At 37.4% G+C, this 25,184-nt stretch overlaps 1 protein-coding gene across 2 annotated transcripts in view; it reads right to left on the bottom strand.

Annotated features, from left to right (window-relative positions):
* The window catches only part of LOC18448187 (Phosphatidylinositol 3- and 4-kinase family protein), an 87,299-nt gene that overhangs the window by 19,128 nt on the left and 42,987 nt on the right, over window positions 1-25,184 (bottom strand). For both annotated transcript variants that reach the window (XM_006858263.4, XM_088867592.1), the window contains 9 exons: window positions 18,280-18,810; window positions 17,788-18,147; window positions 13,747-13,961; window positions 4,681-4,870; window positions 4,411-4,541; window positions 4,121-4,274; window positions 2,621-2,887; window positions 2,407-2,484; window positions 1,870-1,917 (listed from right to left, as the gene is read on the bottom strand). In XM_006858263.4, the coding sequence (XP_006858325.1) occupies window positions 1,870-1,917; window positions 2,407-2,484; window positions 2,621-2,887; window positions 4,121-4,274; window positions 4,411-4,541; window positions 4,681-4,870; window positions 13,747-13,961; window positions 17,788-18,147; window positions 18,280-18,810 (1,974 nt within the window). The remainder of the gene's footprint in view (window positions 1-1,869; window positions 1,918-2,406; window positions 2,485-2,620; window positions 2,888-4,120; window positions 4,275-4,410; window positions 4,542-4,680; window positions 4,871-13,746; window positions 13,962-17,787; window positions 18,148-18,279; window positions 18,811-25,184) is intronic.

Genomic DNA, 25,184 nt, shown 5'->3' with positions numbered 1-25,184 from the left:
TCTGGATTCGGGCAAAATAAGGTCAGTGAGGATCCCTAAAACTCCACCACGATTGCTCTAGGATTTCCGATTCTTTTATTTTTGAGTTCAATATGAACAGCAGATCGTCATTTACCAGCCTTTTACAGAATAGGATTTGAAGTTCGCCATGTTCTCATAGCCCATTTTTCTAAACCTGAAATATGTGATGAGGGCTAAATCTGCCTACTAGAATGTCTTGTGGTAGCTCTTTCCTCTTTTGTATAATATCTTTATCCACTTTGACTCAAGTGGCTTATCCATGCACCTCCGTGGAGCACCTCTCTTCCTGTTATATGACAAGGGTACTCCTGGTTTATTTCCCCAACTTGATTTTCTGTTTTACTAGCCATAACAATGTATGGCTCCTGGAGGGCCTGTGAATCAGTAGATGGCCTTTGCAGGCACCACGCTCCTGGCTCTCCCCTCCCTCTCCTCATTTCTCTATCTGAACTAGTGTGGATCTTTACATATGACTGACAGCCTTCACTCATTACATTTTTTATTTATTTTTTTCATAAATACCCATTCCATTACGTAATTGGGTGAGAATAAATCCTTTAGATCACCATTGAAATATTAAAAGGCATTTAATCGAAACAACTTAAGAAGTTCAATGATTTAACAATCCCTTCATCGGAAAAACACATGACAATATTTCAGATTTATTAAATATTGGGGATTCCATTTTTTATTAAAGGAATTATGTCGCGAGATAATGGCAGTAAAACATCCATATCTTGCTTGGTATTTTTTCCACAAATAAATATCAGTTTGTCAATCACTGATATTTAAAGATTAAATTTTTTATTTAACAAATTAATTTTAACAAAAAATTTCTGAAATACCGGTGATGGTAAACACCTCTATTTCACAGGGTGTTTGTCACTCTATGGGTTGCCTCATCAAAACCCAGTGTTATATAAAATGTGTCATTAGACAATTGCAAAACCATCTAAGTCAGCCCCGTACCATGTCAAAAACCACTGACATTGGACTCAACCAAGCCTAATTTGCACCAAGCCACTAGTCAAAAGAATCTGACATGAGAAAACCTGACGTAGGCATGTTTAAAGACTGTTAGAGATGGAGATGGGACCATTCAACATGGCTCAAGGAGCTTTTCAGCCAAAGCAAATTTAATAAATATTCATTGGCCAATGCTATCTTAATGACCAGATGTGGTTACCAGGCAATCGCCTGTCTGGTAGCCAACAAGGCCAGACTTTTGGCATCAATCATTGGGCACGTGGAAACGCAAAATTTTGTTGGAAATCTTTCTAGTAACTTTGACTACAACAGGCACTGCTTTCTGTTTGCACATCCACTGGAAGACAGAAAATGGTGGCAGGCAGACCAAAACGGCAGTCCATATTTCTCTTTGTATGCCTAGAATTTGTTAACTCTGTTTTAGTTTCTTCCATTTCTTTTTGGATTGCCACACGACATCTAGCCCAAACTACTCTATTTTCTTTGGGATGTTATTTTTTACTTCTGGTGTAGGAGCATCATATTAATTAGAAATAAAGGAAAGAGTTTTCCCCACACAGTTTTAAATCCATTTACAGCTACTTGTATCCAGGAATGTACACACACAACAATAATAAAATCTAACATTTTTCATTAATATGCTATGTACATAATTACTTTCTGTTTTCTTGTCCTACAATACTCCAAATAGATTGGGCCACTAGATCGACAAGGAACAAGGAACACCAACTGAGGAACATTGGAAAGAACAAAACCCAAGTTGGAGAGAACAAGAAACAATAGAAAAGGCCCCCAAAACAACCTTTCAGTAAAACACTATAAATAAGAGGAAATCTAGAGGATTTCAAGACAAGATCATACCTTAAAACCACCTGCATCCTTTCCTGATTCAGAGGCATCTCCCTCTCCCTGCAAATAATAATTCTTTAAGAGAATGATGGAGAAGCTGATCAAAAAATAACTTCAGAGAAACTGTGCAAGCAACAAGGCCAGCCATTAAAAGCCTCAAAAAAAACGAAATCAAATCATAAACAAATAGATCTGAAAATTAACCAAGCCTACTCATACGCACAAAAAGATCATCATTGAGAAAAAACATAGAAATACGGTAAATCATTGTGTCCAAGGACGCTGTCATGGATCCTTTACAAGGATTGTGTGTTAGGGGATAAAAAAACTGAAATACTCTTTTTATCAAACAGGCAGTGTATATCAATCAATGCTAACCTTTACAAAAAAGCAAATAATTCATAAAAAAATTATACCCAACGGCTGCATCTCAAGGTTTCACATCAACAGAAAACTTGGAAAAAACCAATGATTACTGACTAGAGACTACCATCTGGAGTATCATCCTAATGATTTAATGTAAATCACATTAAAAACAAGGTTTCCAACCTGAAGATGCCATATTAGAATATGTGCAAATATATTACTTCTGCGAGCAGCTCCCAACAAATATCCTTCTACTAGTTTCTGCAGACATTCACAGTCATTACAATGAAAGGTTGCATATAATTCCAGCATGTTACTGCAGAAATAAAAAAGAGCAAATGGAATACACAAACAATATTAAAAACAAAATCAGAAAATATTGAAAGGAAATACCCACCCCTTCATCATATCGGAGAGCCTGTACCAGCTGTGGCATAAAGAAGGTGACCTTCTCAGGAGGATAAGACTCCAAAACTCTAAGCACGTAAGCCATTACTCTAGCGTGACCCTTGAACTGTGGTGTAAGAAACTCAAGGGCCTGTGTAATAGAACAAGCAGCCCAATGTGGTAACTGCTGCAAGGCTGGTGAGTTCTCATCCACAGCTTTTGGAGTCACAAAAAATGGCAGGGCGCCAGGCATTGTCCTCAAGTCAATAATGTTTAACTGGATAATGTATGCCAACTTTATTACATAAACAATTATATAGAAAGCAAAGAAATATCAAATAACAGGGCATAGAAACAAGAAATCATTTAGATCTAAAATGCATAATTTAAACTGAACTTCTTTATGCCATAATTAGTGTCTCCATGTTCCTGAATGCAGTAGTGTTAGCCTGAACTTGTTAACCAATGAACAATTTAATCAATACAGCTTCATACAGGCTATAACACAAGTATTAAATACTATTTCCATGTCAATTTCAAATAAACTGAACTTGTTTTCAAAATAATTATCACTTCCTAGTACAGACAACTGATCCAAGTATTTCATTTTTGTATACCTAATTTCTCGTAAAATTGATTCAACTTGCAGTATAAATGAAGGAATGCTGAAGTAATAGAAGCTGCATCCTATGCTTCAAAAGTTGTAGAGAAGATACGAGGCAAATCCCCAAAAATTGCAGGCATGATCAAAAGATGATAACATTGGCATGGTATCTCATTTCACAACCACCTAGAAAAAAAATCATCTACAATAACAGGCTCAAATTTTTGTACTCTGCAGCTTCTTACTATATCATAACCGTATTACTGGTCATTGATGAGGTGCATACAATAACAAATATCCGTAAAGGATAAATAACCATATTACTGGTCATTGATGAGGTGGCATACATTAAGGCAAAGGTTAAAGTAAAAAATAAATAAAGCTAAACCTAATCAAGATCACACTGAAGCATCAAAATTGTTGGAATAATATGCTTATTTAAAAGGTTCACAGGATTTTTGTTTCTTCAGTGATAAAGACAAAGGTTCATATAGTTAAACAATGGAATCCTTAACCAGTTAAAAAACATTTGAGCATAAGGTCAGGTGCCCTCTGAAACAGTCCTAAAAATTGGAAGAACAGTCAAATCTCACCTGGACCATGCTCATGAGAACCATATATCACGATAGAAAGTAAAAGGTATATAAGACAAAGCACCGCAACAGTTTCAAGTAGAAGCAACATTGATATGTACTCATAGTTTAGCAATTTACAGACAAAAGTCATATGACGAGCTTATACATCATATATAACAAGATATGCCCAAGCCTAGAAACCAAACCCACACGCTCTACAGAGTATACAAGAATTTGTGGGTTTAAGTGCAGACGTGAGAAAAGAATTAGCTAAGATCGTTACTGGAATGATAAAATCCATAACAAGGACAACCTAAAATTATATAGGTACCTGTACAAGATGAGTTACTTCAGCCTTCACAGGTGCAACAGCAGGAAACCGTGTGCACATGGAGAGAGCAATTCGAGGATCTACAGAAAAAGCTGTCCTCACATATTCTATCCACTTTTCTGAACTAATCTTAGATCGAGAAGAAGCGCCATCCCTGTGGGAAATGTTGTAAAATGGAGAAGAAAAAAGTAAAACTTCAGGGATAGATTCTGTTGAAATTCTTAATAATGTCAAGTTTCGCTGATTATATTCCAAGAAATGGAAAAATATAGATATGACATGAAGAATACCTTAAAGGATTAGCCCACACATCAAGCCTGTCAGCTTCATGCTGGCATAGCATCAATAGCAATTGCTTGCGTTTTTCTTTCCCTACTACATAATTATCCATACGGCCCCAGATGGGATGAGAATGATCCACCTGTACAAAACACAAAAATTAATTGGCCCAACAAAGAAAATAAAAACAATAAGAAACAACAAAAATAAATAAAATAAAAATTGGTCTAAAGAAAGGAGCTCGTAGTCCGATATTCAACAAATTATAAACCGCGTCCTACCGTATTACTGAAAGAATTTTCAGTTGCCCGTCCCCGAGATTTAGAAGACGACTCCATGTTCAGTGTATCTGTTCGCTCATTCATCAAATGGTGAACAAAAATTGAAACTGATTGGGCCTCGGCCTGAGAAAAATGCTTATTGTTTTTATCATACCATTCTGGTTCAGATGCAAACCAACCCAAGGAAGCCCTGATACATATTCATGACAAGAAATACTAATAAGCCCATGACGAAAAGTATGTCTCATATGAGCAGAGTAACTACCATGAACCCGAAGAAGAGACAAATAATTGCTCGGTGGCGAAAAACAAATAGAGCATTTTGTTCCCAATAATGGCACTTCCATAGCATGGAAACATAACAAGGTCAAGCAATGAAATGCCGCACAATATGGTGGGCATTATTGATATAAATTATGATTGACATTAAGTAGCTTTATAAGGCAGAACAGTTTTCGAATAGAAACGAGTAAATATCTGGCCGCAAAGATCTCAAATATGCTGGCGACCAGATACACCTTTCAAGATCGCTACAAAGACAAAGTGCAGACCCAATAGCACAAGGAAATGTACATCAATTTTAAGATTTTATAATCAATCTCTCCATTAATACTTCAAAAAATAGAAAATAACTAGATGGACACTTTCATTTCTGAGGAAACTGTATTCCCTGGAAAACAACTTAATGGTTGGACCCATTATTACCAAAAAGAAACTGATAAAGGTGTTGAAGACAAGGTGTTCCAACATAGTCAGACCTCAAGTCCAACTTCATAAAATTAGCCTTAAAACATGCCACAGAAGGGAAATTTTGTTCGGGGACGAAGCTCCAACAGGGTCCTAACTCAACTTCAAGTTCATAAAATTGACAGTAAGAACTGACACAGAAAGTAAACAACTTCCTGGCCAACTGGAAGTAAATTCTAAGGAGCCAAGATATGTATGTAATGTGAGAGAAATACAGAAAATACCATAATTGTACCATGCCATATTGCCAAATTGAAACTTCAGAAACTAGTATTTAGAACTTTACACTCAAATTTAACAAGAACACCTCAGTCAATAACAAAGTAGGCTACAATCATCGTATATCATAAAAGTTAAATTTTCAGAACTAACAAAAGTGACCTGGCCCTGTTATTAATTTGCCAAAAGAACCAAGAGCACACTGCTTGAAAATGGATTTCATATCTGTGGCATATACACTGAAAGTGAATTTCCTTCTCACGTAATACTCTCCTCTCCCTCATCTATCTATCCCTCTTAACTTGCTCTATCCTTCTAGATCTTGCTATCCCTTATCCTCTTTTATTTCTTTGCAGTATTTTAACTGTTTAGGAAGAAAAGATGAAGCTAGAGAGAAACTCAAGCAAGTATTTTGTGGGCTATTTATTTAAGGCGAAACACAGGGATTTAATGAGAGTATTTTTGTAAATTAGTTGGGGTCGGGAAAAATGGAAACAAAACCAAAAAAATCCAAGCCCGAATTAAAGATTCAGCTCAACAAAAGGCCAGTCTCAGGATCTTAGGTTAAAATCCACAAAATTAGTTTGTTCTGATCAGTAAAGCACAAATTTTAATTGGTTTTGAGCGTTTTATGGTTTCTAGAATTGAAAGAACCGCCCCAAAATCAGTCGGTGGACAAACTGATCCGACTGGCTGTTCCGATCCGCTCTTAATAACCCTAGATGAAGCTTACAAGTTATCCTAAGATTTGTGCTGAAGGTTCCCACACACCATAGGGTCCAAGCTTACAAATGGTTAGCCAAGTATAAACAAGCCACTCATGACAGATAATATTCAACATCAGAGACAGATAACTAAACTTCCATTGACAGATTGCTCACTATAGAACTAGACAATGCCACACATGCAAAAATAAGATTCATGACAACAACAAATCAAGGTTACAATCATCCCTTAGGCAAGTGCGAGCAAGGATTTTTGGGGCATTAGTGCTGTAGACATCATCAAAAATTGGACTAAAATAGCATAGAGTGCAAACTCAAAACACCAACTACATGCCCTTTCTTATCCACCTCCGACAGACTTCATAAATTTAACATCCCATAGCAGTCCCATTGGCAGTACAAGGCAAACAAGAATCAGGGGCTCTTTGAGGAATAACAAGGACATGAGCTCAAAGGATTCTCAAAGCCAATGGTAGTTGTGACTCCCCAAGAGATGAGTTCGGATCTCTAGCCAAAAAGATCAAAACCTGTGAATGCTTGTCTAAGCCACTTTAAGTTAGAAGAAGATTCAATAGTCAATACCATCACATGGTGTGTCATAATGTGCCTACTCTGTGGATATTTGCATTATTCTCCATGAAAACCAACAATTAACTGACTTTTAGTCAAAGAAAGGAGTCAGTCATTTATCCAGTGCATTCTATCCAATAGAATTAAGGAGAGAGTTTGCTATCCCTTGCTTATGGTTGGAAATTCCATCCCCAAGTAGTGTTGACAATGCCCTAAAGTAAATGTTATAAAGCCTAGGCATATTTCATTACCAATAAGAGTACTTTTGACCACTCCAGGAAGAAAAAAAAATTTATAATTAACAATCCAAATTTGAAAATATATATTACAAAGCTGCAAACAACCTAAGTATAAAATAAACATTTTAATTATTTCTTGCTCATCTAGATTTCTCACACACCAATTCAATAGCACTAAATTATACAACAGCCCTAGATTCAACTTTATACATGCATATTGTGGTGCAGCAACATATTTGTGAATAGAAGTTCTCGATAGAAGACGCGTTACATTATTCTTTCAGGGGAAAAAAAAAGATGCATTGTTTATGGTATAGCATTTGCAGCGTACTAGGTGGGAACATTGAAAGGTGAACAATGTAATCTAGCCAAGTATATACAGTTAAAAGAATTTCTCACTATCTTTTATTAATAGTGGCTAGAACACTTACATGTGTCCTAAATACAACTTTAATTTACAAAAATAAACCCTAAAACAATCTAGGATCTTCATTTACATCCCATTACAATCCTCACATTCAAACAAAATAATACATAATTTTTAACCAAGAAACATGGAACTATTAGAATGCCAAGTTACCTTGTGAAGGGTTACCCCCAAGGACTTGATACTCACCACACCGAGTCTCCTCCACAGATGGCGCACGAGATCTAGGTCATCAACTGTGTCTCACAATTAGAGAAGCCTGGGCAAAACCCTAATTCTAACATGAGAGTATAACCAAGGTTTTTCTTGTAAGAAATAAGGCACCCACCAAAACTAGGTTCTTACCACCTGGGGGCATGCCACCCCTCTTTGCCATACTTGGGGCATGGCACCCCTTAAGTCTAATCTTAGTGAGAGAGAGAGAGAGAGAGAGGGAGGAAAGAGAAGGGCGTGCAGCCCTAAGGGGAGGGGAGGGGAGGTGTGTAACCAACCCATCCCCCAGAGGGGGTATTTAGAGTGTGGAATAGGGTTTTAGGGTCTAGGAATTGCCATCCTTATGGTTAATCAATCTTGACCATTGATCAAAAGCGACCTATGGGGTAAAGAGATCTTAGGCATACATTCCTTAAATCAGCAATCACGATTAAAAGGAATGTTGTAGAACCTTATCCCTCAGTTTTCTTAACCCATTCCCAGCAAATGTCTAATATAGAAATATGGTAATGTGTCATAATTTCAATCAATTCAAAATCTTTAACAAATTTCAATCAATCAATCAATCTTCTATCCTCTCCAATCTAGAAAACTTCTCCTGCAACTCAACTCAACTCATGAGAGAGAGAGAGAGAACAAGGTGGGGCGTGCCACCCATGTGGGTCCTTGGTGGCCCCACGGCCTACCTAGATGGGCTCAACGTGGTAGGGCCCCTATCTCAAATGGGCCCAACGAATTTAAAAATAATAAAATGACTTTCAAAACTCATTTAGTATATTTAAAATGCTTATGAATTTATAAAATCCAGAAAAATCAATTTTATCCTTCTAAAAATCACTTTTTGATAAAATAAATTATACAAAGCACTTTAAAATTTTATTTTAGTATTCTATAAAATTTCTTTTTGATAAAATAAATTATATAGAGCACTTTAAAAATTTATTTTAGTATTCTATAATTCAAATAAAATGTATTTCTTAACCCATTCCCATTACTTCTATTACAGAAAATATGGTGGTGTCATAATTTCAAAAAGTTAACCTTTTCTCCAAAAAAGACGTATTTATATATAATAAAATGAATTTTGATGGGAATTGGATCCAAGGGTTAAGGAAAATGTGAACATACGAAGGCACTCCATTTATTCTAGCAACCGTGTCCTACTATCTTCTACTCAAATTGACCCAATAGTACCCATGATTTACAGCCCATCAGAACGGTTCATGATTAGTCTATCAAAGTCAGCCAATAAATGAAGAGAATACAATCCCAGTCTATGGATTACAAGCGCCCCCCCTGGCCTAGGGACAAGTCCAAGTCACATAGATCATCGCACACAATGTTGCATGAAGGTCATCTCTTCCGCACATGTACACATACCCCGATAGGCTGCTTCCCAAATAACTATCTAGTGTAGCGATGGCAAGATGAGCATTTAGGCCCACGTCCCCTCAGACCAGTCAACCACACACACGGGTCACACAGTCCCCTACTTTGAGCATCTCTTCAACCTCATCAAGGGATGTCCCTACAAACCCTCTACAGTTGTACCACAAACCCAGGGCTACAGGGTTTTAGATATCAACTTGGGCCTAGCTCATCAAAATCTAGGCGAGTCACGACATCAAAAATGCCTCATTTGGTCCCTCTAGACTGTAATCCTTTGGTCCCTCTGGACTGTTCTCCAACTGGAGTTATCATATCACTATAGTCATAGATTTAAATACTCTCAAAAAGCCTTTAAATGACCACATAAACCCAATAAACACTAGCTGGATCATTGCATTCATCAGACTCATTTTCCATATACAATGCAGTGCAGCATGGTATTACACATCCAAGACACGTAATTTTGCCATGATAATATTCTATTAAAGATAGGTATCCCAAACCCCATTCTTGTCTACATAACAAACTGTTCAAACCATTCTACAACTTAAATAATCCAATCAGCAATCTAGGACCAGAAAACTCCAAGACAAACATCTCCATCACAAACTACTCCACCAAGACCATATATATCATTGCCAAGATATAGAGTGGAACCCTCTTTTCACATTGATTAACTGATTCAGCAATTTTAGGTTTCAACATTCAAAAGTGTTTCTCAAAAAAAGAAATTCAAAAGTAAAGCAATTTCAAGGAACTTACAAATAGAAGGACTAAAGAACACAAAAAGTAGAAAATTTTAAAAACTGGCAATCAAAATGCAAAAAAAATAAAATAAAATTAATGATTACAAAATACTGTTAAGGGTTTTTCCCTGTCATAATACTCAAGACATACAAAGGTTAACATTAAAAATGGGTGTGAATGGTACTTTTATGAAAAAAACCCTTACTTTTTATTAGTTAGTCACTTTAGAAGCGAGGGTACAACCAATATTTTACTAAAAAATATAGTTATGGGAAATGCCTGAGATTTTAAATCGGTTTAAGAATTAGAATTGCTGAATCGACGTCCGTACAATGGGAATTACAGGAATTGAGATTCCTACTTTATAGGAATTGAGATTCGACCCAAATAGAAACGAGACCTCTACATATATTAAATCAACACATATGGAGTCGACATTCCAACATCTTTGGAATCGTGTTTCGCACGTATTTGGAATTGAGAGTCATATCAGTTTGGAATCAGGTTTCGATCCACCTGGCAATCAAGAATTATAACTCTATGGGATTGAGTTTTAACCCCCTTTGAATCAAGATTCCTACAACAACGACATCTCGTGCCTCAACAACTTACAACCTCATCAAAGCAATCAAGATTAGAGGTCTCTAAGACTTGAAGAAGGGTTCCTTAGATTTGAAGTCAATGTATCAACTACTGAGCCTCAGACACAATATAGGAAGTAGATAGACACTTGTACTCCGCCTAGGGAAATTGTTTGCTAAAGATACAAATATTTTTTTTTTAAATAGTATAAAAGATAAAAATATTATCTCATATATTTTAATAATGTAATTTTGATTTCATTATTATCGTTCAAAAGGGGATTATCTTTATGCCATGGTGTTATCTACGTTGTATTTTATGTGCCTTTGATACCAGGGGTGAAGACATGGAGTAATCAATTTAACATTGCAAGGCCCAAGTTCTCTTAATTTTAATGCGCCAACAACCAAGTTATACTTGGGTTTGTTGCCTGCAAAAGAACTTATACTTGCCTTTGTTACCTGCAAAAAGCATTGGAATGACAAGTTAAGAACGTAACTCTAGATATTTGCATTTGAAAGTTAATTTACAGATCCAATACTTCAACAATGTGTTCATCAGATTATTATTCTGAGCACATATGAACTATAGGAGAGAATCGTCTCCAAACCAATTTGCAAATAACTCCAATCGAAATCCATAAATTATCCAAACCAATCCATAAGTCACATATTGTTTTTCTTTGAGCAACTAAGTCACATATTGTTGTAATTATATCACTAGTATTTAATTTTGTGTTATTATGATTCCAAGTGGAAGCAAGATCCGTTGTTTGATTAATTCATGATTTCTTGCATCTACGAGCCGCGAAACTTGATGTTCAGGATTCTGGATTCGAAAACAATAGAATCGAGTATCATTATATGTGGAATCCAGATTCAACAAATGTAGAATCAAGATTCAACAATTAAGGAATCGAGAATCAATAAATATTAGAAATTAGATTCTTTAAGCCTTGGAAACAGGATTCCTGACTTCACAGAAATGGATTCCGTGAAGATTCCTTGGTGGAATCGTGGAATCGGGATTCCAATTCGGAATCGCAACCTTGGGTTAGGGATTTGAAGTACGCATAATCACAATTTATCAGTGAAAATGCCTCCGTCTAACAGTAAAATATCAGTTTTCCCCTACCAGGTTACAAAAAAACACGTAACAAAGAAATTAGCTTATAAGACTGCTTCAATAAAATCAAAATAATGGTGTTTTTGGTCAAGTACCATTCACAACCTTTTTTTTTTGAGGACAACCCTTCACACCTATTTCTATTGTTTATCTTTGTGCATTTTGAGCATATTGACATTAGAAATGAAAACAGCCTCTCACACATTTTCTCACCTAAGCCATTCTCAATTGATGATATAAGATACTAAACTACAAATAAAATGTTGACCATCAATTTTGCTAATGCCCTCACAAGTAGTGATGGGCTTTCTGCAAACTCTAAGCCCCTAGGCAGTTAGGATGATTGACCACAATCTGGATGGCGCCATTCACCATACCCTACAAAGTATACGCAACCACCCATCCACATTGGTAATCACAGTAATTGCGGGTAAACGTTTTTCATCATTATCATACAATGGAAAAATGAAACACATTTTATGTTTAACAAGCCCTATTATAAAAAACTAACAAGTAACCCCTGCCACAAGTTCAAAGTATCTAACAAAATTCAAAGAAAGAAAGAGGACAAGTGCCCAAATACATCTAATGTTGAGACTCCTTGAATGCCTATCCAAAGCATCCACAACCCCAATAATTTTCAGAAAATGAATGAGCTCAGTGGTGAATTTCAGATTTAAGCTTTCAGATTTTCTATAAAATGGTACGCATAACAAGAAGTTTGCTATACAACCATCAATAAGGGACTTAATTTGATGAAGTGAAACAACAAACATACATGGCAGGTAGGCAACAAACATCATTAATATTAGAGCCATCGAAACCATTTCAAACATCTCCATCTCCAACTATGCATGCACTAATCTCCCTGGCAGCATTTGAGCCTGAATGGCATTGAAGTTGAAATTCCTCCCGATTTCATGAGCAATCATGGTATAACTGCTCAGCTACTTAGCCATTCCGTCCTCAATGCACATTGTTATAAGTCAGTGACATGGCATATGATTTATCTTAGTGGAGCAAAAATGGGAACCCTCTCTCAATGGATATGGTCGGACTAGGTCACTACAGCTCAGAGTACACGACACATAAATGAAGAAGGTCAGGAAGTTGGGACTATATACCATACAATTGTATATGGTAGTTTCATATAGTAGCATATAGTACAGCACGGTAGAATATAGTAGATAGCGTAAGTATAGAATAGCAGTGTAGCATTGTATAACAGTGTGGTTTATTATAGTAATGTATATACTATGCTATTATAATAAATTCTCTCAGGGGCCTCAATTTTTACCTAGGTGGAGCTCAGCCCTATACAAGTTACCATTTTGTCCAATCAAGTTTGGATTAAGCTCCCCCACAAATTTGGATTGAGATCCCTAGATTTTAGGTTGTTTGAACCACGGCCCCCAGCACATGGAGCTTTCTGCATGTCGCAATCCCCCAATCCCAATCCCAATGATCAAATTTTAATTCCAATCCCAGTAAATATGGTCACAAACTAAGTGAAAACCAATATGAATACAGGTTGGAAAGGAGCTATTTCCAATCCCACAGTATCTAGACTGGTCTTTCTTCTATCCATTCATCATCATCATCATCATTTTAGCCTTTTCCCAATTAATTGGGGTCGGCTACATAAATCCTGATCTTTCTTCTATCTATTCAGTTACGTAATTGGTGGTTTAAAGGAATTTGAAAATGACCAGGAAGCCAGTTATCCTGAGCCTCTTCTAATGTGATAAAAATAGAGTTCTCTCTATAGCTAGTACCTATATAGAGTTTGAATGAAACAGAACGACTCTTTAAATGTTTTTTGGGGAAAACAGAAATCCTGTTTAAATAATCTCCCAAAGAGCAAACCACGACATAAGCCAAATATTAGCAAAAAATTAAAAACATAAATAAGCAGAAGCGCAAAAATGTACTAACAAAGGAAACAGAGAAATAGAGGGCAAAAAAAGGCAAACTATGTCAATCATGATCACAAAGAATATCTGACCCTCAAAAGCACATTAGATATTGCAAGAAGAATCACTTTGGAATCCATGTAGAATCAAAGGTAGGAGAATAGGATCACCTGTAAACCCGATCCTCTAGCAAATGTAGTCCTGTTTTACAGTTCTGCAGATTGCTCTGAGATTGGCATGAACAAAACTTAAGTCCGAGAAGCATTACAGTGAAAAATGTCCCAGCAGCAGCAGGGTGATATGAAAAATGATAAGGAGACTTCATAGTCCCTTGCAACAATCGACTCAAAAGCAGAAGCTGTTCAATGCTTTCATGACGAACTACCTAGAAAGCAAAAGGCAAATGTGAAGCCATCACTCCAACATACACAAATTCTGTAGAGTATAAAAGAGTACAAATTGTTTTCTAAACAGCAATATAAAAGAACAATAATTAATAAAACAAAATGACACAACCAAACAGAATACAATTATAAATCTATAATAAAGAAATCTTCTTTTGGCTATGTGTTAAGACAAAGATATCATAAAAACCCGTACTGATTTTTCCAATAGATTAGAGAATACAATTATACCATGGAACTCAAAAAAAACCTAAACAAAGTTTCCTAAAAGTATCCATCCTTGTTAGAAATATAAGTTTCATTGCCAGTTTATGAAGGAATTCCGAGGCCACAAGGAACAAGAATATACACATATCCATGTGACGTCAAGTGCATAATCATGAATAACTTAACTTATGCAAATGCTACTCCCATGTAAGAGAAACATTTCTGATTACTAGAACTTGAGTACCTAAAACAACTAATAAGCCAGCTGATACAACAAGACTCCCAGTTGGCAGAGTCTATGGCTCTCCTTAGAGGCCTACAATGTTTTGATCAGTCTTGGGGCTGTTTCCTCTTGGTGGAGGGTGATGCTAAAAACATTATCTCTTGGGCTACTAGACTACGCCCCCACCCTGGCATCTTTTATTCATTTTTTATGAGATTAACTACCTATGCAGGGAGATGACAGTATCATGGATTCATATCTCGAGGACATCGAACGGTTCGCCGATCTGCTAGCTAAGGATGGAGCCTCAGCCCATGAAGATGCTTAGACTCGCCCATCTTTTGTGGTTGTCTTCTGTGTGGGTTCACCTAATCTTTGGCCCCCTCAACTGGCTTTCCCCCTTTGCCCGTTTTTGCCTTGTCTCTCTCTCTCTTTTGTATATCTCTTGTACATGAGTCTTATACGATGTAAGGGGTTAATTCTATAACCCCATTTTGTTCTCGGTCCTTTGACCATATCTTTTTTACTAGGAATCTCACTTAGATTCTCCTGGTATAACCTTGTATCTCTTTCTTCTTTTCAATACAAAAGTTAACAGTTATCAAAAAAAAAAATAAGCCAGCTGATACAGCAATGTACTTACATTACATGAATAAAAGAGAACAATAGCAAAAGTTACTGAGAACAACTGTTTTTAGTGGCTTTTAAGATCTGGAACTCATGAAAATTAAAAAGCATATGACTGGTTCTCGTGCACATGGACGAGGCATTCATCCCATCTCAGTTTAACGTGTCAAACAAAATGATAAAACCAAACGCAATACAATTATAAATCTATAATATAGAAATCTTCTTCTGGCTATGTGTAATAACATATAAATCATAAGAACCCATACTGATTTTTCCAACAGCTTATAGAATACAATTATACAATGGAACTCATAAAAAACCTAAACAAAGTTTCCTGAAAGTACCCATCCTTAAGTTTCATTGCCAGGTTTGGAGGAATTCCAAGGCCACAAGGAACAAGAATCCACAAAATATCCATGTCAAGTCAACTGCATAATCATGAATAACTTACGTAAACGCTACTCCTATGTAAGAGAAAAATTCTGATTACTGGAACTTGAATACCTAAAGCAACTAATAAGCAAGCTGATACAGCAACATACTCACTCACATGAATAACAGGAAACAACATAGAAAGTTACTGAGGACAACTCTTTTTAGTCGCTCTTAGCTCCCATGTAAAAGAAAAATTCTGATTACTGGAACTTGAATACCTAAAACAACTAATAAGCAAGCTGATACAGCAAGGTACTCACTCACATGAATAACAGGGAACAATATAAGAAAGTTACTGAGGATAACTCTTTTTAGTGGTTTCTAAGAGCTGGAACTCATGTAAATTAAAAAGCAAATAACTGGTTCGCGTGCACATGGACAAGGGATCGATCCCACCTCAGTTTAATGTGTCAGCTCACAAATAATATTCGCTATGAAAAAGGATCATGATGTATGGAAGACATGTCCAGGCAATCAATCCTGGCTGTGCACATTGAGAAGCAAACTCGACCACAAATCAGGAGTGAAATATATCTAGGTCACAATTGCTAGTATGCAGGAAAATTCATCCTAGGCATTCCAAGATAGGGAGAATTTTACATGTTGGGCTTCCATCATACTTCAAGCATAAGTTCATTATTGCTCCTTTTGGGTCTAACTGGCATGAAAACTAAACCCCTAGCCATTATCAAACAACCTCAGCAAACATAGCAAAACTGTAAGAACATTTCATTGTCTGTAATCCTTTTAGCAGTAGCATGACCAGCAACACTTCATTAACCAGATTATAAATCCTTGTTAATATCACATATCACGCTTCAGAATCAAACAATAAAAGAAACCTCATAAATAAATTTCTAGTCATATCAGATCATTCTAAAAGGTAAAGCCCTGAAAAACTTAGTCCTTCTATAAAAGCAACACCCTTACATGGTGCTACATGCAGTTTTTGGGATCCTCATTGAGAAAAAGCAATAAGCAGCCCAAAATACTGCATATTAAGTGCAAAGTCTCAACCAGAAAGCTTAGTATCTTCTTGAATGCCAAACTACAGTTTTCCTAATCATTTCCATAATGTCTCTTCTTAAAACAGAGCTATTTTTGCAAGCTTCCCCAACCAAGTAATGTAAGTCAGGCTTTTACAGAGTTCCTCCATTATTTTATATCAACAAAGCAAAGTAGCACGTTGACTAGGGCTTAATGCCGCGATGCCAAATTAGATGCCAGGCTTTTACAGACAGTTACTCCATCATTTTATCTAAACATATCACAGTAGTATGTTAACTAGGACTTAATGTGGCCATGCCAACTAAGACTAAACCACAAGCAACTATACATTCTAGAGGACATAATTTTCCACTTCAAAAAGTACATAGAGCTTATTCGTCAATGAATGTGATTGAAATCACTGTCCTCATGCATACATCAGAAGGATGGTGTTGTTAAGTATCAACTGGGCTTTGATCCTACTCAGTTATGACAGCGAAATGGGTAGCAGCATTCGCAGCCAAGCGAGAGTCAATGAACCATGACTTTCAATCAGAAAGGATGTCCAACACTACCTGCAATATCAAGGCAGTGGAATTGCAACTAAGATGATTTACATTCTCCAATTGAGAGAATCTAGCTCATGTGATAACTCATGTTTAGCATATCATGGCCATATTTCCTGACCATTACAATGTTTTCCTCTGCTTTGGATGCTCTTACACATGCCATTGCCATATTTCCTGACCATTACCATTTTTCTCTGCTTTGGCTCCCCTCCCTCCTGCATGTTTGTCACACCATTACCATATTTACTGACAATTACCATCTTTCCTCTGATTTGGCTGCCCTCCCTCCCTCCCTCCCTTCCTTTCACACACACACACAAGGCCAGTGCTTAAAACCCGGTGAGTATAACTCATACTCGCCCAAGTCATTTGAAACCGGCACCCTATATGGGTTGCCATTTCTTAATGACACACATGCAGACCAAGTCTTCACCTAGTTGACCCCAGCCTGGCCAGCCTGCCCAAGTCTGTCCTAGTCTATGAAAATCCAGCAAATATTCTATAAAATTTGTTGCTTTTAAAGATAGGGCAAACTGAGGTGACCCGGGAAACATCTGAGTCACTCAACCAAGCCTTGCCTGGTTTCGCACTTTTTAACACTGCTCACGGCTAATCCAGGGACACGCTGCAAGCATAGATCTATAATAAAATGTCAACATTGAATAGAAGTGGAAAGGAAATGCAGAAGTCCATAGTGTTTCGTCGTCAAAAAATTATGGAAAGGAATGCACATCAAAAAATCCATGGTTTCCACACCTCAAAACGGTCAATAAAAAACCCAAGCCATAATCGATGAGCAGCGATTGCTTCAACAGGATCCTTATCAGGAAGCACTTCAGGTTCTCCAGGTGAGAGGTGAGGCCTTAATTTTGCTGCAGGTCCCCAATACCTCATCTCAGATGCAAACAGTCCACGCTTGGTATCTATTGTCCACAACCATGCATCTACAAGCTCCGAAAGAACAAGTGGCCCCAACTGGGGGGCCGCTGAAACCAACCATGTCCAAATGAAAACTCCTGTCTCCATGGCATCTGGTGTTGAAATGTAAGCCGGACACCAGCAAAGAAGACGCAATAATTGTGAAAAGCCTTCCAAATTTAGTTTTGACTGAGTTTCCTGCACAATTAACGATCTTTAAATACAAATCAAACAGGTTTAATCCCAAGGTATCACAAAGGAAAAACAAAAATAGAAGATAGTAGAGGAGTAAGACCAACAAGGAATAAAACAACTAAGAAAAAAGCTCACCAAATTTGAGAGAAGAAGTGCAGTTGCCAGAGAACAAGATTCACGAAACAATGTTTTGTCTACTACACTGCCACTCTCAGAATCAGTAACATATTTTCGAAGCTCTCCAACATATTTTCTCAAGAGAAGATTAAATGAATCGATTTCAAGTTGTAGTTGCTCATTTGACCCTACAGGCTTTGGGTTTTGTAAGCCCAGGCCCAGGCTGTAACCTCTTGGAGAAGTAATAGACTGAAAAGCATTGATGCTACTACATAAACTTTTCATACCAGCTATTGCACCAGCATGGTTGCACTTAGCAGTGGCACTCACTATGCCAGTCGAGAGAACTTCGAGGTTGAAAGCTTCTGTCACCTTTAAGTTTGCACCTGAAGCTGCAGCAGCAGCAGCAATAACTGCAGGAATATTTGCAGTACGTACACCTGGCCAGCAATCATTTTTTCCGGTGCCGAGCCGTATCTCAGATAGAAGGGAAACAACATCAGTTGAATGCGTAACTGTCCTCCAGGTGTTTAACTTACAGAACTTTTCCTATTTAAAATAAGCAAACTAGATAAGTAAGCAGTGTTTTGGATTAGAAAACCTTCCTATGTAAAAACCAACAAAAAGAAGTATGAAAATATTTCAAGAACAACACAGGGATGATATGAAAATCAAGAATTTGGGCCCTGAAAAGAGAATCCAATCAAAGTCAGATTTCTGGAGACCAGAACAAAATTTAGACAATCCCATTAATCTGATGGAAAAGCACCCGAGACAGTCAAGATATCGTGTGCCAAGGTGGGCCCACACGGGACCCCACACGGTACCAAAAGAAATTCCACTAAGGAGGTGGGTCCCAAGGAGGATCTACTAGTAATAGTGGACCACCATGTGGTTCCAATTAGATTAAGATTTATTTTTTATGGTTTCTTGAGTGAATTCCGAACATTAATAGGATTTCTTTCTTTATTATTTCCTAGTTGTAATGGATTTACAGGTAGTGTCCCAAAATCCAAAAGTTATTTCCTACCTAGAACAGTTTATAACTCCTAGACCCCAACTTAATGAGAATCTGTAATTGTACCCAAAACCTTTTTTCAACACCCACCTCACGTGCACACTCTTCTAGGAACCAAACACTCTTGGTCCTGCATCATTTTAGGGATCAGAGCAAGTTGTTCCTTGGGAGCTTCCTTTGAGTTCTGCCATGCCAACTTGCGTGGGTCATACATATGCCTCTCATCCCTCCGTGAACCAAAGGAACAAGCAATTAGTTGATTGAAAGAAGAGCATAGGAGAAATTACCTAAGTGTATTGTTTGAATATTAATCATCCCATAAATAATTCTGGAAGTTCAGGAAGGAAGCAAAAGAATGGGCCACAAAAAGAGCATTTCAATGATGCCCCTTCTAGAGAAGTAGAGCAGTTGATCAAGAAGGATCTATGAAGCCATCAGCAGTCTTCCTTAAGCTCTTGATCAAGCTTGTGAATACATGGGTAAAGGAACCATCCATTATTGTCTTCTCAGATAACAAGTTTGAATCACCCAACTTCTACGCATGAAACCGACCTTCAAAAGCCCCAATAACAAATACCACCTTCTTCCCAAACGCAACACCTATACCTCTAAGCAACCCAACTCTAAATCAGCCCAAATCATATCACATTCCCTTCAAATCCATCAACAACCTCTGGACCTGAAATTTTCCAGCAAATTCAACCACCTTAACACCCTCTAAACCTAATCCTAATTTGTTCCCTAATGATATCCAACCCTTCCCTAACACCTTACCTTCAATCCATCATTTTAAAATGCGGCCACATCATGCGATATGCATTAGGAAGCACATCGCATACGCACTATGGTGGGATGCACTGCATCCCGCCCCATATGCCACCGCATAGCGCATAGCACATATGCAGCGCATCGTCATGGGCAAAAGTAAACCCTCGAAAAGGGGTAATGAAGTGATTTTGATAACCGAAAAGAAGGGGGGGAAAGGGTTTGGTGGGGTATTAAACCCCCCCCCCCCCCTCCACCCCCCCAAAACCTCAAAACAGCCACTTTCATGGCTTCTTTTTGCATCCATTCAATAAAAAAAAAATAGCATAAACTTTTTTCGAGAAAATATTTCGATTTGATCTTTGCTTGTTGATTGGGATTAGTTTTGAGTATTGATTTGAGGGAGACTGTGCGAAGATTTGACAACATATCAAGGTTTTCAAGGGCCAAGAAGATATCAATATTTTCTTCAATTAATTAGAAAGTATTTTTTTCCTAATACAGTAATACGTTTTTTTGGGGTCATGTTTGTAGCAACAAGGATCCGGCTTGGAAATTTGAAAAACTCAAATATCCGAAAGACAAAAATTTGTACTTCTAGCAACAAGTACTATTTGTACTCTTTGTGGAAATACTCATATGGCGGGTATTTTCCGACAAAAAAAACACTTTGCCAGTATTTCTGTGAATGTCAGAGCATGCCATCGAAGAGACTAAAAAGGAGATTAGAGAATATATGGATAGCTTGAAAACACAAAAATAAAAGAAAAAAATAAAACGAAAAGAATTAACGGATGAAATTCAATTATTCGATGATGATGAAGATGATGAGGATATATCAGAAATTGGTGTGAGCCAAAGGAATACTCCAAGGGACAAGATTATAAATATCGGTGGGAGTGTTGCGAAAAAAAAAAAAACTCTCCCTAAGGGTCCAATGGATGCATTTTGCACCCCTGATCCTGAAATTGTGGTTCAGGAGAAGAGGAAAAAAACAAAACAATCCACAATTGAAAATTGATACAAGAAATAAAAGAGGAAGAAGGTACGTAAGTACATTGCAAAATGGTTTTATATGCCCAGCATTACTTTCAATACCATAACCCTCGATAGTTTTTCATGTATAGTCCAGACAATTGGGCAATTTGGCCCAAGACTTAATCCTCCTACGCTTGATGAGATTAGGGGGGCCCTTTTGAAGGATGTTGCGTCTGATGTTAATAAAATTTTGATTTCACAACAAGAAGGGTGGGAGAAGTGCGGGGAAGGCATTATGTGCGATGGATGGTTTGAAGGGAAATCAAGGGTATTTATTAATTTTTTAGTTAACTGTCCAACATGTATGCTTTTTGTTAAGTTTGTTGATGCATTAAAGAAGTCATATGACACTACATACCTATGTGACTTGATGGATAAGATTGTACAATTTGTTGGAGAACAACATGTGGTACAAATTGTCACTAACAATGGTGCCAATTGAGCTGCAGCTGGGATTCTTTTGACTTCGAAGAGGAGGCATATGTTTTGGACTCCTGCAGCTCATTGTATTAATCTCATGCATAAGGAAATGGGTACGACATCCATATTTAGTGGGGTGATTTCCAAAGCTATATCTGTTGTTGGATTTGTCTATAATCACATCATACTCCGTAGCACGATGAGGAGTTTCACAAAGAAGAGAGATATGGTGGACCGGGTGTCACTAGATTTGCCACATCCTCACTCTTCGACGCCTATGCAAGCAAAGAAGTGCCTTAAAGGATCATGTTTGATTCAAAGAAGTGGAATAAAAGCATGTGGTCAAAGAATCAAGATGGGGGAAGGCAGAGCAGATTATTCTTAATATATCTTTTTGAGACCAGGTATATCGTGCATTGGATGTGACTCACCCTTTAGAGAGAGTGCTTCGATAGGTTGATGGTGAAGTGAAACTCGCCATGGGCTACATACATGAGGCAACGACTAGGGCAAGACGAGGTAAACAAAGGTTCTAAAAGATGAAAAAAAATGTTGAAATTATTAATAGGAGATGGGATAACTAGCTTTGCATGCACCTCCACGCAACCAGTTACTTTCTAAATCAATCTCTTCACTATACGCGCCCTTCCATTGAGTCTGATTGTATAATAAATGGAGGGTTCTTACATTTGCTTGAGAGGTTGGTCCATGACCCAGATATCCAATGATATTAATTGATCAAGTTCAAGTGAGCATTGGGAAACTTTGGGAGATAGATCGTTACTCGAAAGGACACTACAGATCCAGGTAAAGGCGAAAGGTGCCCTTTTTGTTTTGTTTGATTTACATTTTTACTTGCTTAGTTCCATTATATAAATATTTATCTAAATTAAAAAATATTATGCAGCTGCATGGTGGGCATTATATGGAAGTGAGACACCAAATCTACAACATCTCGCTATTCGAGTGTTGAGTCTCACATGTAGTTCATCTAGTGGCGAACGCAATTGGAGCGCATTTGAGCATATAAGTCCTTAAACCTTATTTCTTGCATTTCAAATTTCAATTTTCTAAAATCTAAGATGACTAGAGAGCAAAAACAAGAAAATAACATATAATGAATAGGTTGAAGCAAAAGAAATAGGTTGAAGCAAAAGAAGTTGAATGATTTGTTTAATGTGCAATATAATGCGCAGTTCAGGAACAGGCATCAACAGCACATGGATCTCAACCCAATGTGATTGTACGAACTTGAGGGTGAGGGCACAAGTGAGTGGACCATGGATCCATGAGCAGAGTGTGTGTTTGAGAGTGAGGATCTCACTTGGTATGATGTCGAGCAAGCTGCAAGGGCTACTGAAGCAGTACGGCCAAACACTAGAACACAAAAGAGAAAAGCTAGGTCCAGACGCATATTAGTTACAGAGGTCAATGAGGAGGAGGCCAACTCCGAGGAGACCGAGGAAGAAGAATAATATGTGGAGGCCGCCGAGGATGATATTGATGATGATGATTCCTCGCACTCAGATGCTAGAGATGCACATGCACATAGAGACTTCCTAGATAACATGTCTGATTAAATTTAAGACTGAGACTTGAGACTAGAGAGATGATGATGATTTTTCTTGACTCTTGGACTCTTCATAAACTTTTAGTTTGTATTTTCAAAAGTTTGCAGTTGTGAATTTGTGATTATGGTTTTTGAATGTTTATGAATTATGATAATATGATGTATACTAAAATATATTGTCTTATGTAAAGTTAGTTTTAAGTTTCTAGTTTCTACTATCTAATGTCTTCTATCAGAGGATAGTGGATACATAATCTCCAACAACTGAAAATATAGGAGTTAATTAATGAATTAAAGGATGAAGTTTCTATAAGGCCTAGGCCTTATGAAAACAAAATAAAGCCTCAGCTCAAATCCTTGTCCGGAAAGCACTTTCAGCAACAGATATCTCTATGATGGCTCTAAAATCACTTTCTGACATAGACAAAAAAAAATTGCAACTCAAAAAATGTACAGATCTTGGGGATCTATGAACACTTATTTTTGGGCAAAATGGACGGTCTAGATAATTTGTTACAGTATACAGTATTTTCAGAGCTTGAAATCCTAAATCTTTTTCACAAAATATTCAAGCCTGGATGATTGATGAAAAGGTTTTCCAATGCTTGAATTGCAATTTTTGATGAGTTATGAGGTGAGGCTTTACTTATTTTGATAGGGCTACAGCCCTATCAAAACATTTTCCTAAATTAAATACCTATTATCGCATAAATCACCTCCATATGTTTTATCCATGCGTTAACCAATTTTTTGAAATTTTTTTGGAATTTTCTTATATTTATTGACCACATCGACGTGATGCATTCACATATGAACCGCATCAAGCCGCATCACTACATTAACACCCGACTGCATCAAGGCTGCATCCCACATTTTAAACCATTGCTTCAATCATATCCTCTTTAGACTCTATAGTCCTCAATCCTATTCGAACTAGGAGACCGTGATCCCCCCGCCCAAAAACCCTAGTCTCGAACACATTTTGTAGTACTCCTAAACCTACTATGACTTCTCTTTTCACTAGAATCTCGACCCAAGTAAGACTTCTAAAGTGAAGCTTCAGGCGATTAGGAATCCAGTTTTCAATGATTGTTCATGAACAAGTCAAGACTCCTAACCTAACCCTAATTTACTCCTTCCATCTCCATACAAACCCACTAACGGTTGATATACTCCTGCCTAGTGCAATGACAATGCCCTACAACATAATTTGCTCACGTGATCAAGAATAAATAGAACCTGTAATAATTCCCTTTTTGGGGCAAAAAAAGGAAAAGAGGGAGAGGGAGAAGGGGGGAGGGCGAGAGAGGCCAGGAGAGTTGGGTTAGGGGAGTTGGACGGGGAAGAGAGAGAGAATTGGGTTAGGGGAGTTGGCAAAGAGAGAGAGAGAGAGAGAGTTGACTTAGGGGAGGTGGACCAAAGAGAGGGGGAAACAAGGAGAGAGAATTGGGTTAAGGGAGTTTAGTGAGGAAAGAGAGAAATGGGAAGAAATTGCCCTGGGCACAACGAAGTATACATGCATTTTTTCTTTTAAGGGAGGGCAGGAGCGCTTTGCAAGGAAATCTAATAAGGAAATTAATATTTTAGCTTGTGGGGAGAAAGACAAGTATAGAAAACGATTTCGGGTAAGAAAAAACATTTCTCCCCCAGATTTTGGATCCAAATGACAGAAATAAGCAATCTCCTTGAGAACCATTTCATGATAATCTTAGTCCAGGGATCCAAACGCCCCGCCATAAGAAAAGTATTGAAAAAAAAACTTAATTACAAGCAAAATCAAAATTAATAAAACAAAACCAAATCCAAATGCCAAATTCAAGGAACATACATGTATGAGGGGTAAAGACATCTTGCATTCTCATGGCTTACGCATTCTAAGCTGTGTATTGGTCACAAGCGTCATATCCGGCTCAATTGGTTTAGAGAACGGAGGCCAAGTGAGTAAGTGACCTTCCAATACAACAGGATTATACATGTAAGAGTTCAACTATCGATCATAACAAAAAGGAATGGTTTTAGTTGATGAAAAAATTAGCAGACAAAGATATTATTGATCACTTGTTCGTCATTTGCAATGTAGTCAATCAGAATGTTTAGATACAAACATATATT

The sequence above is a fragment of the Amborella trichopoda genome, chromosome 5 (genome assembly GCF_054954075.1).
Source record: "Amborella trichopoda isolate Santa Cruz 75 chromosome 5, AtrichopodaSantaCruz75HAP2 v2.0, whole genome shotgun sequence".
NCBI lineage: Eukaryota > Viridiplantae > Streptophyta > Magnoliopsida > Amborellales > Amborellaceae > Amborella > Amborella trichopoda.
The sequence above is the reverse complement of the archived record's forward strand: the minus strand, read 5'-3'. Positions and strand labels throughout refer to the sequence as shown.